Source organism: Neopsephotus bourkii, unplaced genomic scaffold (genome assembly GCF_033783945.1).
Source record: "Neopsephotus bourkii isolate Nb327-2 ecotype Australia unplaced genomic scaffold, CSIRO-AGI_Nbou_v1 NB_1589, whole genome shotgun sequence".
Taxonomy (NCBI): Eukaryota; Metazoa; Chordata; class Aves; order Psittaciformes; family Psittacidae; genus Neopsephotus; species Neopsephotus bourkii.
In genome coordinates this window covers 3,060,380-3,076,194 of record NW_026902065.1, presented here as the reverse complement: position 1 = coordinate 3,076,194, position 15,815 = coordinate 3,060,380, and the positions used below count along the sequence as shown (strand labels likewise).

The window sequence follows — 15,815 nt, the reverse complement described above, 5'->3', positions numbered from 1 at the left end:
ATGGGAAACAACACACATTTTTCTTGAGAAACCTATTTACTTGCCTGTAGCATCCCTGTTAGTTCTTATATTTACGTACATTTACATGTAAATTACCATTTTGAAAATTTGTCCTTGGATGTTTACAAGAAGATCCTTTGAAATAAAATTTTATCGCCATTTTCCTCAGTCATAACAATTTCAATATAACATTTAATAATTTAATATTTGAATATACTACTTCAATGTTTGCACTTCCAGTTTCTTAATGCATACTTTGGGTTCCTACTTCTCACACTCTATCGTGTTTTAATGGTTGTAATAAATAACATTGGGAAGGATTCCCTATGTGTTCAAATAAACAGCTGTAGACATCAAAATCAAAGCTTGAAATTAATATACCAAGTACTAATTAGCATAACAGAAAATTACTGTAAAAGAATTTTCTCAAAGCAAGATATATCAGTTGATAGATAGTAGCACATAATCCTGTCAGAGTCTTACCGTTAATTACTGGGGTATAAACAACAATTCCAACTAAGTTGGGATCAGATACAGTTGTGTCCAATATAAGGCCACCAATACTGAAAAACAAAGTACAAGATGTAGAGTAAGGCAAACAAGTACATTAATCAGTATTTAAAAACTTTTTTAGCAATTTTTTAAAACATCTTCAAACCACAATTTTCTTCTCAATTCATCTTTTCTCCTGCCCCCTTATCTCATTCTCAGCCACAGGCTAACATAGCTACAGTTATTTAGATACTAAAATTGACTTCTTGTATAACAAAGACCAAAGAATTTCCTTCAATAACTCCACCCTTAAGATTCATAACTTTCATTGGATTAAATAATCGTAATGTAAGATCTTGGCTTCCTTGCTCGTTCCCACCTGTGACTTAACTTTGTAACTTTCTCATTTGGGCAAGATTAAAGTTTATGCACTTTATATTCTAGACACTCCTTAAATGTTTAAGTACATCCAGGTCTCAAATAAGATGAAAAGACATGGGATGACTATCAAGATGAAGCAAGATAAATAGACTCACCTGCTTATAACCATGGCAGTTATAACAGGCTCCCATCCTGAATGGAGAACAGTTCTGGTAGCTGGATGTTTGGCAGCTATGACAATCCCCATCGGCGTCAGAGCCAAAAAAAAGGCACCAACCAAAGGAGATATATAGTAATATGTCTCTAAAATAATAATATAGAAAAAAAAAGAAAAACACTCAACTTTAACTTTCAAGACATTCCTTTATGTTTTTCCTAAGGTAGATATAATCTACATCATGCAATTGAGGAGGTTTAATAGTATTTATCGCTACTGTTCCTAAAGTTGCAACTACTGTAGTAAACAATATGGTTAATATCTACTGTATGTGACCACTGACTCCCATCTTCTCAAGAACAGAACTGTCTGTACAAAGAAGAAATTCTGAAGGGGATTCGTATAAAATGCTTTTTGATAAAAATGCAATAAGGATGTCAAATATCAATCATTATTTTGTAACATATCTAAAAAAAAAAAAATATCCTGAACTGAATTTTTGTTTATGCACAAATTCATAGCATATGTACATGTCCTTCTTTCCAAAGCACAGATAATATGGTAATCTCCCTAGAAATAGCGTATCTAAAATGATGCAAGCACAATGTGGAATCCTGAGATATTTATGTCAGTAGTTTAGTTGGTTTAGAACCAGTCTGAGTCTGAAAATCCACAGCCACAATTCTGCTACTTTCAGCTATCCATCAGCATTGCATCATATTTCATAGGAACACAACTGCCAACAACAGTGAGTACCATCATAAAGCTGATCTTATAAGTCAAACAGCTGCCTCCACAGAAAGAACGCTTTTTTTTTTTTTTGATTACTTGGGTTTATAATCTCATCCAAACAGAAGCTATTACAGTGATTCAAGACTTCCTAATTCAACAGTGAGGTAAATAACAGAAAATTTATCCTAATGGCAAATATATATATGTATATGTATATGTGTATCTATATAGGCTACGCAAGCATTCCACTTTTACAGACCCTTTAGCAAAGAAAGAATATTTAGTAACTAAAAATGCATTCTTACCCATGTATTATGGCTTATTACAAAGGCTGCAAATTCAAGTAATTACTACTGTGATGTTATCTTGCTGGAGCTAAAATTACTCCTAGAATTGCTGCAGAGTTTTTAGAAGTTACTGTCCTCCTGCACTGACTGGTAACAACCTCTGTAGCAGAGCTGGCAGAAAAGATAGTAAGATACCTTTCACTGGGTAAGCTAAAAGTAGAAAGCTATTAGAATGTGAATGAGACAAAGCCTAAAAGGGAAGTAATTTCTTCCTTTCCTTATCTAACTGTTCTGCAGTATATTATCTCCTTCCTTTGTAGGGCCTTTTTTCCCTCCTTTTCTTTCTTTTTGTGGGCCTAATGTAAAGAGTTCTCTCCAAAAGAGTACACACAATACATAATTCCTTTATTTGATAATTATAGTTTTATCAAACATAATAAAAAAAGACAGAAATGTACTGATGTAAGGTTCTTGAACTACTTATTGCCTAGGTAAAAGCTTCCTTCACCCCGCCTGCAATGAAGATAGAACCCTGTGTGCACTAAAATTGTTCACATGGAAAGATGTAATTCATTTTACATGTATTTATTTAAAATTTTGAAACTTCTTTCTTTCCCCCCACCCCTTTTCATTCTCCACCCCCCAAGACATAAACCATACTGTACCCCTGCTGCTTTTTCCCTGTCTGCTCCTCTCATGTGGAACCAAGGTGGGGCATGAGCCCACACCAGATGCCCAATAAGTGATTTAAAGGTCAGGGAGAAGAATGAGAAAATAGCTCTAATGTAGCATATTCAGTAAAATACAAAAGGGCAGAAAATCAGTTCCAAGTCTTCACCACATTTTGGAGAGGCTGCCAATTTTATTAAAAGGTAAAGTGTGCTGGTCAGCAAAGATCCTCTGTTGCAAACACTGACCAGCAAAACACAGATGCAATGAGCACTACCCTCATTAATCACTAATTTTTGATATCGTTTCACTTGTTCATCCACCATTAGCCCACTGTACTCTTTATTATAAGGCGTCTCCCAACACAGGAAAGGAAAATAAAGCTAAAAAAACTATGCCTTTTACAATAATTCCTTTTTTAATCCCACTAACAACTAAAGAACTTGCTAGAATGTGTTCATGAAAAAAAGGAGACTATGCACAGTCTCCAAGCTTGGCGATCTAGTCCAAGAATTTAGTCCAAGAATTACAAAGAAATAACTATATAATTCCTTTCTTCTCGGGAAAAAAGAAAAGTGCATACAGATCAAACTGAAATCAGTCCAGCAAATGAACAATGAACGCTAACCAAGAATTATTTAATGGGTAACTTCTAAATAAATAATAACTATTTAAAATATAAAATATACATACACATGTCATCCTGCCACAGAAACGTTCTGTTAGAAGTTTAAAAAAAAAGGGGAAGAAAATATGAGAAGACAGCCTTGCTAGTGCATAATGATTCATGAATTATAAATTATGTTTATTTTAGTTATATCAGCAGTGCAACAGTTCCATTTCAGAACTCAGTGAGTAGCCAGAAGCAAGGGCAGCTTTACAAATCGTGGAAAATATGACTAACCAATGGCTGATTATCCAATCTTTCACTACCTGAGTTCAACATATTTTAAGTTAGTTAACAGCACCTACAGGAAAAAAAGTAAATATCCACCCATAAAACGAGAGAATCTACAATATTTGCAGCAGACAAAGCAAAAGCCAGAGGAACTTTCAGGAAGGTTAATATGTGTTTTATGGCAATAAAACCAAGGTACATAGTGACATCAAAGACATGAAACAAACTGCAACCAGTGATCTTTTCTACACACTCGAACAGGACTTTCAAGACTACTCCACAAATGGCTTAGCTTAGTTCCTCTGAGTCAACAGCAAGTGAGAGAAGTTAAATTTTTTGGCCTTACTGTTTAGCATCTCTGTATAAATGTCTTAATTTCACTGTGGAGGTAAGTCCAGAAAAAACTTACAGAATAGGTTTTATACCCAAGTTCTTTAAATAGAGATGGACAACAAAAGGATTCTAAAAGCTACCCCATTGTTGCAGTGCTGCCGTAAGTTTCTTCTTGAAAAGTGCAAAAGCAAGAAGTCGCTCTCAGGAGTTGGGGACCTCCAAGGACAGGACACAGACAGAGCTTAGATTCTTTTTCTTTATAAAACCCTTCTGCTATGATAATATACTAGGGCTTTATTGAGATTCTTTGTTCTAAAGTGCTAGACAAAATGATAGATAAATAGGTCAGCAACCACCCCCATGCCCCTAAACAAGGAGGAAATCAGGTATGTATATTTAATCTATTTACAAGTTCCAGATCAGACCACTGAAATTCTCCCTGACAAAGCTTTTGAAGACAAACATCATATAAAAATCAGGCAAGGCAGTTGCGCTCTATCCAAACGCTAAATGCTACTGCCTGCCTATTAAGTTGAAGTAAAAACAGAACTATAGAAGCAATTAATAGGTTAGAATTACATTACAGAATCTGTCACAAGTGTGCAATGACAGACTCCAGTTACCTACAGGACTAGTGAAACTACTCATATCCAGACTAATTCTTGGGAATAGAGCATAGGACTTTATTTTTTAGCTCTGGAAGACTACTTGTATCACACCTTACAATAAGAACCTAAAAAGATGTTATCCTTATTTGCATCTTTTAAGGAAGAGTGGGACATCTTTTTCACAGAAGAAAATGTCATCTGCAACAGGTGCAGAATAGGAAGAGGAAATAAAGGATTCCTCTTTTAGGGCTCACCTCAGTTTTGCTAGATTTATAGCAGGCAGCTTACATGGTGAAAGGAATCTTGCTCAGCTTGGCTCTGCTATAAAATTTGTATCATGCCACAGTGGAAGATCAACTCCTAAAAGCACTCCGCTCTTCAATGAACTTCTGACTGTAACCCTAAGTTAAAAAAAGAAGGAGGGAAGACGAAAGACACAAGGCTCTCAACTGAGTCCCTGTTGATCTTCATTTACTTTAAGCCCTCATTCCTTCAATGAAGTGATATAAATTAATCTAGTCCAGGGAACTCAGATGCTTAATGTTTTCTTTCCTTGTGCAGGGTACCTACTGTGACATACTGATCAGTGCAGGGCCACTGAGAACAATGCAGCCTCTCGTAGGAATTAGAGGCAACTGCAAATAAACTACTTCAAGGCAACCCGTAGGAACCTGAAAATACTAATGTGATTCACACATCACATAATAATATGAATTACAATTTGTCTTCTCAACCTGGATGCAACATGCACAAGAGATACATGCGTATATTTAACCTACATTCTGTAAGCAAAGAGGAAAGCTTTATATGAAATCCTCAGATCATTACTGACAAATGACAAGCATCCCGGACCTTCATACTTAATATACTGGGTTTCCCGATTCCAGAGCATTCCCTGTGTTCTGTCCGACGAACGGGAGGCGGGTTCGGTGACGGTCCTAGGGAGCCCTCTAGTGCTTTCCCCCGCTATTTAACAACGATTCGCAGGCGCCATTCTTTTGAGACAGTTAAGACAGAACTGCTAACATTTTGCTGTTTAAATCCCCGTGTTTGATAGCTTTGCCATTATTTTTAAAGGACTCAGATGAACTTCGAGGAAATTTTATATATATATTTATATATATAATATATATATTTATATATATAATTTATCTAATTTATCTATATATATATATAGATATAAAATAATGGCCAAACAAGATGTTTCATTTGGCCCTAGACTAGGTAAAAATGACACCCTCAGTCCTTTTTCCCTGCCTCTTCTGGGAATGCCATGAAGCATGCTATCAAACTAAAGGCTGAGCACAAGTGTACATACAGCTTTGTTACAGAGAAACATAAAGCTTGTACATAAATCATTTTCCCTGTTCCAGTCTTGTTATCTGAAAGCAATTCTTCCCATGCAGAGAGAAGCTTGAAACTTGCATTTTTGTCTTCAGGATATTTATTAGGCTAATAAATCATAGAGGAAAAATAGTTCAGAATGCAGTTCAGAAGTGAGTCCCACCTGCTTCATTACTAGCCCATAAACTGTAGCTTTATTTTTAATAACATCACCATTGTGCCTGTTATTCTAGCACTGAGAATGCAGGTTAATGACAAAAAGAACATATGAACATCTGTGCTGGGTGAAGCCAAAGGTCTTGTCTAGTCCAGCATCTTGTATCTGACTATGGTCAACCATTCAGGCTTGTGGAAAGAAGAAAACTAGTTTAGAGTGTGCTCTGCCAGCTTCTGCTGCTGTTTGCCTCACAGACTTTATCACTCAAGTTTCTGTCTGCATCTGTGCGTTCAGTAGTCCTCAATGGTTTCTTCTCTGATTAATTTATTCAAACAGTTTTCTAAAATCACTCTGGTCCTCTGATTACATCATGGCAGTAAGTTTCACATCCTAATCACATATTGTATAAAGGAGTTTCTCTTTTGGTTGTTTGGTTTTGTTTTTTTTTTTAGTCTGTTGCTTAGTCATTTTCTGAATGCCACTTCCCTGCCACTCACTTTATATACCTCTCCTGAGCTGAAGCTACTCCCTATGTTTTACTCCCTGTTACTACCTCATAGTTCAAATACACACATCTTGGAAACCACACATTTCCAAGGTCTTTGCAGTATGTTCTTATTTTAGAAAGACTGCTTCCTAAGAGAAAGAAATACAAAGACATTGAAAAATACAAGGAACAGAAGCAGCTATTTTAGCAGTAACTAGATAATTACATGTATCACCAAAAGAAAAGTATTTTCAGAAGACCACAGTGAAAGAAAATTGGGAGCAACTCTTAGAAACATACTTGAAAGTACTCCTCCTTCCCCTTACACATATGTGGAATCTAATTCTCAGCTGCTGTGGGTGACTAAAATGTGAATGGCCATGACAGTTGTGAAAGTAGCAAAGGATCAGCTCAACTGGCCCCACTTCTTTCTTCATTCCTCTGAGACACATTAGGCCATCTGCAACTACAGATGTAAATTGCTGGGAATGTGTGAAAGGAAGAAAGAAGTCCAAGTTTCTTTCACCATCTTCTTTTTGGAATTGAGTGGGTTTTGGTTGGTTGGTTGGTTTCTTAGATTAAAAAAAAACTCAACCATATTTTAGGAGAAATGGAAATATTAGTAATAATTAGTTACTCCTCAAAAAAGAGAAACATTTTATCTATCATTTAGATAAAGCAAGGAAGCAATACCAGATATAGTCACAAAATAATATATGGTGGTTATTTAAAAATGACAAATGTAGGTACCATTAAAACTCACCTGCTATTATAATACCAGCACAGGTAACTAAGTTTTGCCTGTGGCCACAATTTAAAAAAAATGGAAAGTAAGACTCAATTTTAATGATTTACTGTCTTTGAGTCATATGGATTCAACTTAAGCAATTATGCAGAGAACATTACAATGCATAAGAAATGTAAGAAACTAATATTTGCAGGGGAAAGATTCAGGAAACAAATGAAAAAATCACTGGCATATTCACCACAATGTAGTTTACAAGGCAAAATTTAAAAACCCAAAATGAAGTTTGACCTATAGGGCATAAGTTTCTAAGAAACTTAATTTGAAATAGTTACCGGTTAACACTTGAAGCCTGAAGTCTAGCACTGATTATTTTAAATCAAATATGGTCTTGACTGGAAAAAAATTGAATCATAACTCTCACCCCAAATCTAATCTCAGTGTTAACACAAACTTGGCAACCTCTTCCAACTCCACACCTACCCAGGTAGCTGGTATCTGCCAGTACTCCTAGCTACCTCTCTCCTAGCTAACTGCTTTCCATCTAGCTGGTATACCAACTTCCCTGATGGACTACCATAAACTCTAATTTTTACCTGGATTCCAATCAAACATATGGATTGTTACAACCCAAAATCTATTTTAAGCAGAATGACCCAATGTTCCAGTCTAATAAGATTTCGTGACATAGCAATAAATCTAGATAAACAGGCTCTAATAAGCTAAACTAATTATTATTCCAGCCCTAGCATTAGCTGGAGACACCAGATTTAATGAGAATACAAGCTTCCTCTCTTTTTCATATCAAGACAAAAGAAAGAAGAGGGGTCAAAAAAATCTTTATCAATTTTGTCTTCAATGTAAATCTGTAAACTTCCCTAAAAGCAGTATTCAAAGGAAGTATTGGATAAATAAGTTATTTTATTAAAATAGAATATAAAGTATTTAAATATAGCTATGAAACACACAATACAATTGAAATTTTAACAAAAATACAGAAAAAATGGCTGTATTGCACACTGATATATTTAAGCTGACATCATGTTAACACTTTCTAAGTAGGAAAAATCAAATACTGAAAACACAGTATCATCAGCTGAAAATGAGGAAACAAAATGGCAAGTCACACTAACGTAGCTTGAGTCTCACTGGATACCTTTTCTGACTGATGTTGTAATACTTACACAGAGCAGTTCAAATTTGTACAGAAAAAGGGTTGAACAATGAGCACAGCTGTAAAAAAAGTATGCGGTGATACCAACATGCCTGGAAAAACAATTATGGCCAACACAAGATTTGGCCTGTGGCATCTTATGGTTAAAACACAATATATTTGAAAGAGTTTCTGTGGAAGGAGTCAGTTGCAGCAATAATTTAATTTTACATATTATTTATTTAACAATAAACTATTGTTTACTGAGGAGATGAACATTCTTCCCCTGTGAGGAAATGTTTTCACACTGTTTCTTCATGACGGAGATGAAGAATCAGGAAGAAAAAGACTGATTTTTTAGTTCCTCATTCTCATATTCCAAGCTCACATCTCCTTTGTGACAACCAAGCATTTTACCACATCAGTTACTAACTGAACATGCTTCAGATAGTAATAACTATAGGCATATTCATTTTTCATGGACATTGTGATGATGAACTTTCATCAGTGATCTGCCCCTTTAGGAGAGGAGGATTTAGACAATACATGTCCTAGGAATCAGAAAAACAGTTTCAAAGGGATTATGGAAATAGGCAAATAACTAGTGGAAGAGAACTGCAGACTTAAAATGTCATTCATAAGAAAATTAGTTTAGAGATGCTTTTGCGTAATTCACCTGTTCATAGCTATTAATGGGAAAGTAAGTAAACAGCAAAACATTGTCATTAAGAAGCCAGACAGAATTCATAGATGAAGTAGGACTAAATCACTGCCCTCTGTCGTCAATAGTCAACAAAGGCCTCTCCTTGCTGCTTAGCTATCTGTGTGGTTACATGCTTTTTCATCTTTCACGGCAGACCTGCTGTGCTAAAGAAAGATACAGCTAAATGAGCAGATTTATGGTGGAAATATAGACACCAAATTTGTAACACAAAACAAAACAAAGAAAGCAGGAGACTGTGGGGCCACTTATTTGAAAAAGCTGGACGTGGTTACTTCATTTGCTGAAAAGCAGAAGGAAACTCTGGTAAAATCAAGCACAGGTGCAGGGAAAAGGCCAGAGACATGGAAGTGTCCCACAGTGAGGGAAACAGGAGATAAAGAACTGAGGAAACTGCTATTGGAAGCTGGAGTAGGGGAGATGAGGAAGCAAGACAGTTTCCTCATCAGTGGGAGCTGGAAAGCACTTGGAAGGAAGCAGAAGGAAATTCATATAATCTTTAACTCATTTACATGTCCTAGCAATCACAAAGTATAAATCTATCTAAAATTAGGCCTCACTTCTTTGAACACATACTTGTTCTTGACCTGCTTTTGTTACTCAGATGACATAATTTATTTTTACTTTCATTTCTGAGCATAGCTGTAGCTTAAGAGGCATTTCAATGGTGTCTAAAACACCACCTTAACAAAGACAATTTTCTCAAAGCAAGATGGCAAATTCAAGTCCTTCCCCTCTGTGCAAGGGGAGAACCATTCAAAAGAAATCTGGAAGCAAATATTGGTGGGCATTCAAGAAAACTCAGGTGAAGACAGCTTCCCCTCCCCCCAAGGAAGCAGAGTAAATTCAGCAACTACAATTTCTAGTTCACATGTAGACTGTGACACCATGAGAGCCTTTCAGGTGTTAGTAGATTGTGCCAAGATTGTGGTTAGTGACTTCTATCACTTAAAAAAAAAAAAAGAAAGAATAAAGAAAGAAAAATGATGATGGCATAATGTTGCAACCCAAGATTTATCATTCAACCGTATAAATGTTGACAAAAACGTCAGTTAAATTACAAGGTTTTCTGAACCTCTCTCTCCCTGCCTTCTCTCCCCTCACAACCCAAAAGAGGCTCCTAGGGAGGTATACACACTTATAAACATACTTACCAAGGCAAGTATAAAGACCCTGACTTATCCATGCTAGTATGGCAAGAGTGATAAGATCTCCAAAACTTGCTGCTATAGGAGTGGCAACATTGTCAGGATTAATACCAGTCTTCTTTGATCCAACAATAACTCCAACCATTATTATTCCTAGAGTCGACAAAGAAGACAGTGCAGTAACCATATCTATCGTTTTAACTACAGAAAATTCCAAGATGATGCCAATTTCAAACTTAATAAATATGAAGTCAGTGCTTTTGCCCCAGGATGATTGTTCTTATCTAATGTCTGTAATTTTTAGTTTTAGCTGTTTTAAAAAATGAGGTTTAAAAAATACAGTAAGCACACACACAAAAAAATCAGGAACCATCTGCACAATGAACTGTTTTGCTTTTGATTAGAATTAACACTATAGAAATTGTGCATCAGCCATTTCCTGAAGTATAAAATGTGCAGTGTGTTATTTCTACACTCTATTAGTTTTTGCTGAATGAAATTTAAAATACATTAAGCTGAAAATAACATAAGATTAAATACTTTGACATCTGATATGGTGCAAGATTTTCAGTCATGGACTCAGCACCAAATGTCAAGAAGCTACATTGTGAATTAAAACCAAGACAATATGTAAAAATGTTACTTGCTACACAGTTAAAAGCAATTACATTAGGGATGTTGGCTTCTATTTTCTTCCTATAAACAGCAACACTACCGTATTAAGAGGAATTTCCCTGCAGAATGCAAGTGCCTACTAAAATTAAAATGACATTGTTATTAAAAGCCTTCTTTGGCATTAACAGAGTAATTGCCTTCTCATCATATAGTATACATAAGAGCTTCAACTACATATACTATCTTAATGTTATTTTAAATAATTTTTGATATTACAATTTTCATGTATTTTTGCACTATTATGTATTGTGGGCTACACTAGGAGTTCACTTTCAGTGAAATTGCATGAAGAGTTATGATCCACAAAATTCTCAAAATAAAGAACTGAAATAATCCTGGAGAATCGTGGTATTTCAAAAGCACCGGTTTCACACGTAGGAGGATGAAGCTTAGAAAGTCATTTCCTGTGCTGGCCCATCACCAGGTAACAACAAAAGTTTCTCTTCGTGTCCAAATTATACACGAGAAACGGAAAAATGCACTCATGTTCCCCAGTTCTTTTGCTGCTCTTAATTCTGAGCATGATCAAACTCCGTAGCATTGTAATCATTTTTAAAAGTGTGTTCTTAATTCCATGCAAAACTTTAAAAATTCTGTAATTTTCACATAACTAACTGAATTAGTAAACAAGGAAGTTAAACATTTTACTTGATTTACTACTACTAAGACTAGTGACAATGTATTTTCATTAGGAATATGTCACAAGTAGAGGTACTTTCCACCCCTCCTCACGTCCATTAAGTAAAATTTTTTATGGTTAAATGTTTCCTGACAATTGGGAAGAAAAGATTAAATTCATCATGCCATATGGCTCCAGACAGACATTGGCACTGTTTGTAGAGGGGGAATTGAACTTGACCCAAACCCTTCACCGTAACAAGCCAATTTGTTCACTTCAGATATAAAACAGAGCACAAACTAACATAAAAGCACCATGGGCAATCAGGAACTTTGGAATCAGCTGACCTGAAATGCAGATTTACTTGAGTTTTATTACAACTAAGTTCTACCTCTTCAGTACTAAGAATATATTTTGTACATTAATGAATATAAAGCAGGGAGAAGTTCCTCCTCACGTTAGATAAAAGCTAAACCCCCTACTTTTTGGTTCAGATATGCTCAGGAGGTCATGCAGATCAAAACCTTTTTAAAGGAAAGAATACAATATGCAGACCTATATAGAAATTGCAAAAAGGGCATCCTATTTCTCAGCTGTTTCAGATATATTATACCTTACTGAGTTTGAGCTTCTAAGAAATAGCAAAGTAATATACATTCAGCATCAGAAGAACTAAACAAGTGTAAAAAAGTAACATATATACTCCTTTTACCTTGTAAAAGAGAAGCTATGAAGGCAGTTGCTACACTGCTAGAACACAGAAGGACAGAATGATCAAAGCGGTATTTGCCCTCTGGAATCCAGCCTAATATAACTGCTGCCACTGCTGCCAGAAAACCAACTACTGTTGCCTGAACCTGAAAAAGAAGAAAGTGAACATTTCTTAAAATAATTGATAGACTTAAGGAGAGTACAGAACCATTTTCTGTTATTTTTTCCTCCTCTTTGTCTTTCATTCCAAGGCGCAAAGGGAACATGCTCATCCATTTTGTACAGATGATTATAACCTTGGATGATCAAGAAGAAAAATATTACGCTAGCAGAAAAGGCTTCGCCAGCATCTCAGAGACTCAAAAATAACAAAAGTAAAATCAAAGAAAAGAGCTGAGGATTTACCAGAAGCCAGTGCCTAAAGAGGCTCCTAATCCACTTAAAACAGTGAAGTCGGAGTATAAACATTTCACCTAGTTTTTAAGCATGCTGTATTATAACATATGAACATAAAATAGCTCTTAATCTTCAGAAATAGTTGTTTTGGAGAACAAGCACTTGTTTCCTCAAATGACCCAGCTATTTAAAATATTGTTTATTATGCAAAAATTCTGTCACATACTTCCTTTAAACATTGAATCCAATGCAAATACAGTACTGGAAACATTTGAGAGGTCAAATTTAAAAGGTTTTGCCAAATCTGAAATGTTTATCTAATCGTCTTCATATTCTCTCTCAGGAAAATTAGAAAGAAAATATCCTTGGTTCAGTCACAGAGACTACTTTACCTCTTCTTCTGATAAATATAAGCTCATATTGTTTTACAGAAATACACTGTTCAATAAAATGGTCATGCAAACATTGTACAGTAAGTATGAGCCAGTATAGTGGAGCTAGTTTCCCACTGACACTGTCCATCTCCATAGTTAAGGACATTTGCAATGTAAGTAAGTATGAGCGAGTATAGTGGAGCTAGTTTCCCACTGACACTGTCCATCTCCATAGTTAAGGACATTTGCAATGTAAGTGAAAAAGGCTACTGAAAAAGTCTAAGAGTTAATAAAATAAATCCAATATATTTACCTGTTTTAAGGCCAAATTGCCAATTATTAGGTTCCATTTCTCAATGGGAGAATCCATTTTTCCAATATTTACCTGGCAAAATTACAAAGGAATTTCAGACACTTGGGTTTAAAACTGTATTACTTGAAAATTAACTAAGAAGGCAGAAATCCATAAATAATTCCACTCAAACAGAAGACAGACATTTTGAAAACAAGTTAAAGCAAAGCTGTACTTTTTTCAAGTCAAGTATTGCTGTTGATTTTAAATTGTACTTACAGTAACTATCCAAAAGTATCTAAACTTGATGCAGTTTTACACACTAACTCGTTTAACATTTGCTCTACTGTGCAAGATATTCTAGCCACCTCACATTCCAGGAATGTCCAAGCGCCACCAGTGATTAGATCAGTGGCTGGAAAGGAAATTTACCAGTGTGCAGTCAACTTTAGACTCAACTTGTCTCTGTGGTCCTTAAACTCCACAAGCCAATAGTAAAATGTGTAGACGTGTGTGCGGACACATGCTCTCACTCAAATGTGCCAATTCATTGCCATGAAACTATCTGCATAAACTGCAAGTGCTTACAGAAGATCCAAAACCACATCTAATACTTTTTTGTACCATACAAAACAGCTAGAGACTTATGATGCTGTAAGTCCACACCTAAGGCAGTAACTGGAAAAACAGCAAAGAAATTATTCTAAGAAATGACAAAGTATATACACAGTATTTTTATAACATAATTCCTACTTTTACTTTTTTTTTTTTGTGAGTTAGAGGACAAGATCTGAAGAACAGTACATACCACTGCAGTGTGACTATGCTTAAAAATAACTTCCTTTTTGAGACAACCGAACGATTTCTTATGTGTTGAGCACAATTTTTTTGTGGGTTTTTCCATAACATACTGATTTATAATATAACGTACTTCTCAAAACTCAGGAAGTCTTAACGCCTGTATTTTTCACCTTTTGATTTCTTTCCAGGAGGTTTACTTCCTTTTTTTTCCATCTTTTTTTCCATTTTGTGATATAGTGACTTGCAAGGAACAAAGTACTAAAAGAAATGCTAACGTCAAAACTTAGATATATAATAAGACACATTATCTCAATCTGCAATACAAATACTTTATAATATTCAAAGTACGGTGAAAGCTCTGCAAATACATGAAGTTTAAATTTTACAGCAGTATTTCAGGAAGCACAGGGAAAAATCTCCTTTGTGTCCTTCTTGAATATATATGCTAAATGGACAAAATAGCAGGCCATGGAGAGAGAGCTTCACTCTTTTTCTCCTTTGAAGAAGTTTTGGAAAAGTATCCAAAAAAATCCCTGTTAAAACAGTAATCTTGCAACGTGTTTAATCCAGCCTAGAGTGAGCTGCTGTGCAGTGGCATAGTTCTTCCTCCTCCTAGTATCAGCTACATGATGACATTTTCCTTCTTGAGCCAGACCTACCGACTCCATGAGTGAGCTCATGAAAAAATAAATCTGCTTGCTGATATAATGGAAAATGGTTTTTTTTCAGGGAGCAAAAAAAGGGGTTATCTACAAAATTATCTGATCCATCACATGCAACCATGTGCAAATGCTCTTAGGGTTTGGAAGGTAGAAAAGGAACAGGAGCACTCATTTCAGCTGCACATTTCCATAAAGTAAGATCAAGTTTATTGTGATGCTGTGGAATAGGTGGACCTGAACAAAAGTCTGTAAAGTCGTATTGCTAATGACTACTCCGGATAACACACAGTCAAAACAAGAGTCTGCAAGTTTAACAGGAATGACTGGATGACTGGTGTCTTGGTGCTGGGTTTTTGCTTTTTACTTCCTCTTAAAAAAACAGAAACAAATAGGAAGAAAGTAACAGTGTGAACTGAGACAATAAGAGTGACTCAAACTACAGAATACAGCTGAAAAATACAAAAGACACAACATAAATACCATGCTTGAACAGGCAGTTGACCTAAGTGTACCTCACACAGTGATGCCAGCACAGCAGTGGCCAGAGGGAGGGGGTTTACATTAACACTAACACCAAAGAGAAGTATGAGCTATGCTCTGAGGTAGATTAAAAACACATTCTTGAGACAGATTTAGCGAAATCATAGAAAAGTTTGGGTTGGAATGGACCTTTAAAAGTCGTCTAATCCACTCCCCCTGCAATGAAACTCATTCTAAAGTGGATGGGAAATTCAACAGTAGAAATGCAGTGTCATGCACTTAAGGACTAATGGTTGTGACCAGGAAGAAGCAGCTACAAGCAGGAATCTGGGCAGCAAGATGAAGATAATCAGACACTTGAAACCAGATGCGTTATGGGTAACAGAAACTTGCTAACAAGGCTTTACTTTTTGGCTGACTACATAATTAAAATGAAGTACAGATAATTAGCTCACAGCCCCAAGAGCATAGATGTGTCTACAAATTCAGATGC

The 15,815-nt window shown here is 35.7% G+C and overlaps 1 protein-coding gene across 2 annotated transcripts in view; it reads right to left on the bottom strand.

Moving 5' to 3' along the window:
- The window catches only part of SLC41A2 (solute carrier family 41 member 2), a 51,970-nt gene that overhangs the window by 21,064 nt on the left and 15,091 nt on the right, over positions 1–15,815 (bottom strand). For both annotated transcript variants that reach the window (XM_061371858.1, XM_061371857.1), the window contains exons 5-9: positions 13,401–13,472; positions 12,319–12,463; positions 10,319–10,465; positions 1,029–1,176; positions 484–563 (exon numbers count right to left, since the gene is read on the bottom strand). In XM_061371858.1, coding sequence (XP_061227842.1) covers positions 484–563; positions 1,029–1,176; positions 10,319–10,465; positions 12,319–12,463; positions 13,401–13,472 — 592 coding nt within the window. The remainder of the gene's footprint in view (positions 1–483; positions 564–1,028; positions 1,177–10,318; positions 10,466–12,318; positions 12,464–13,400; positions 13,473–15,815) is intronic.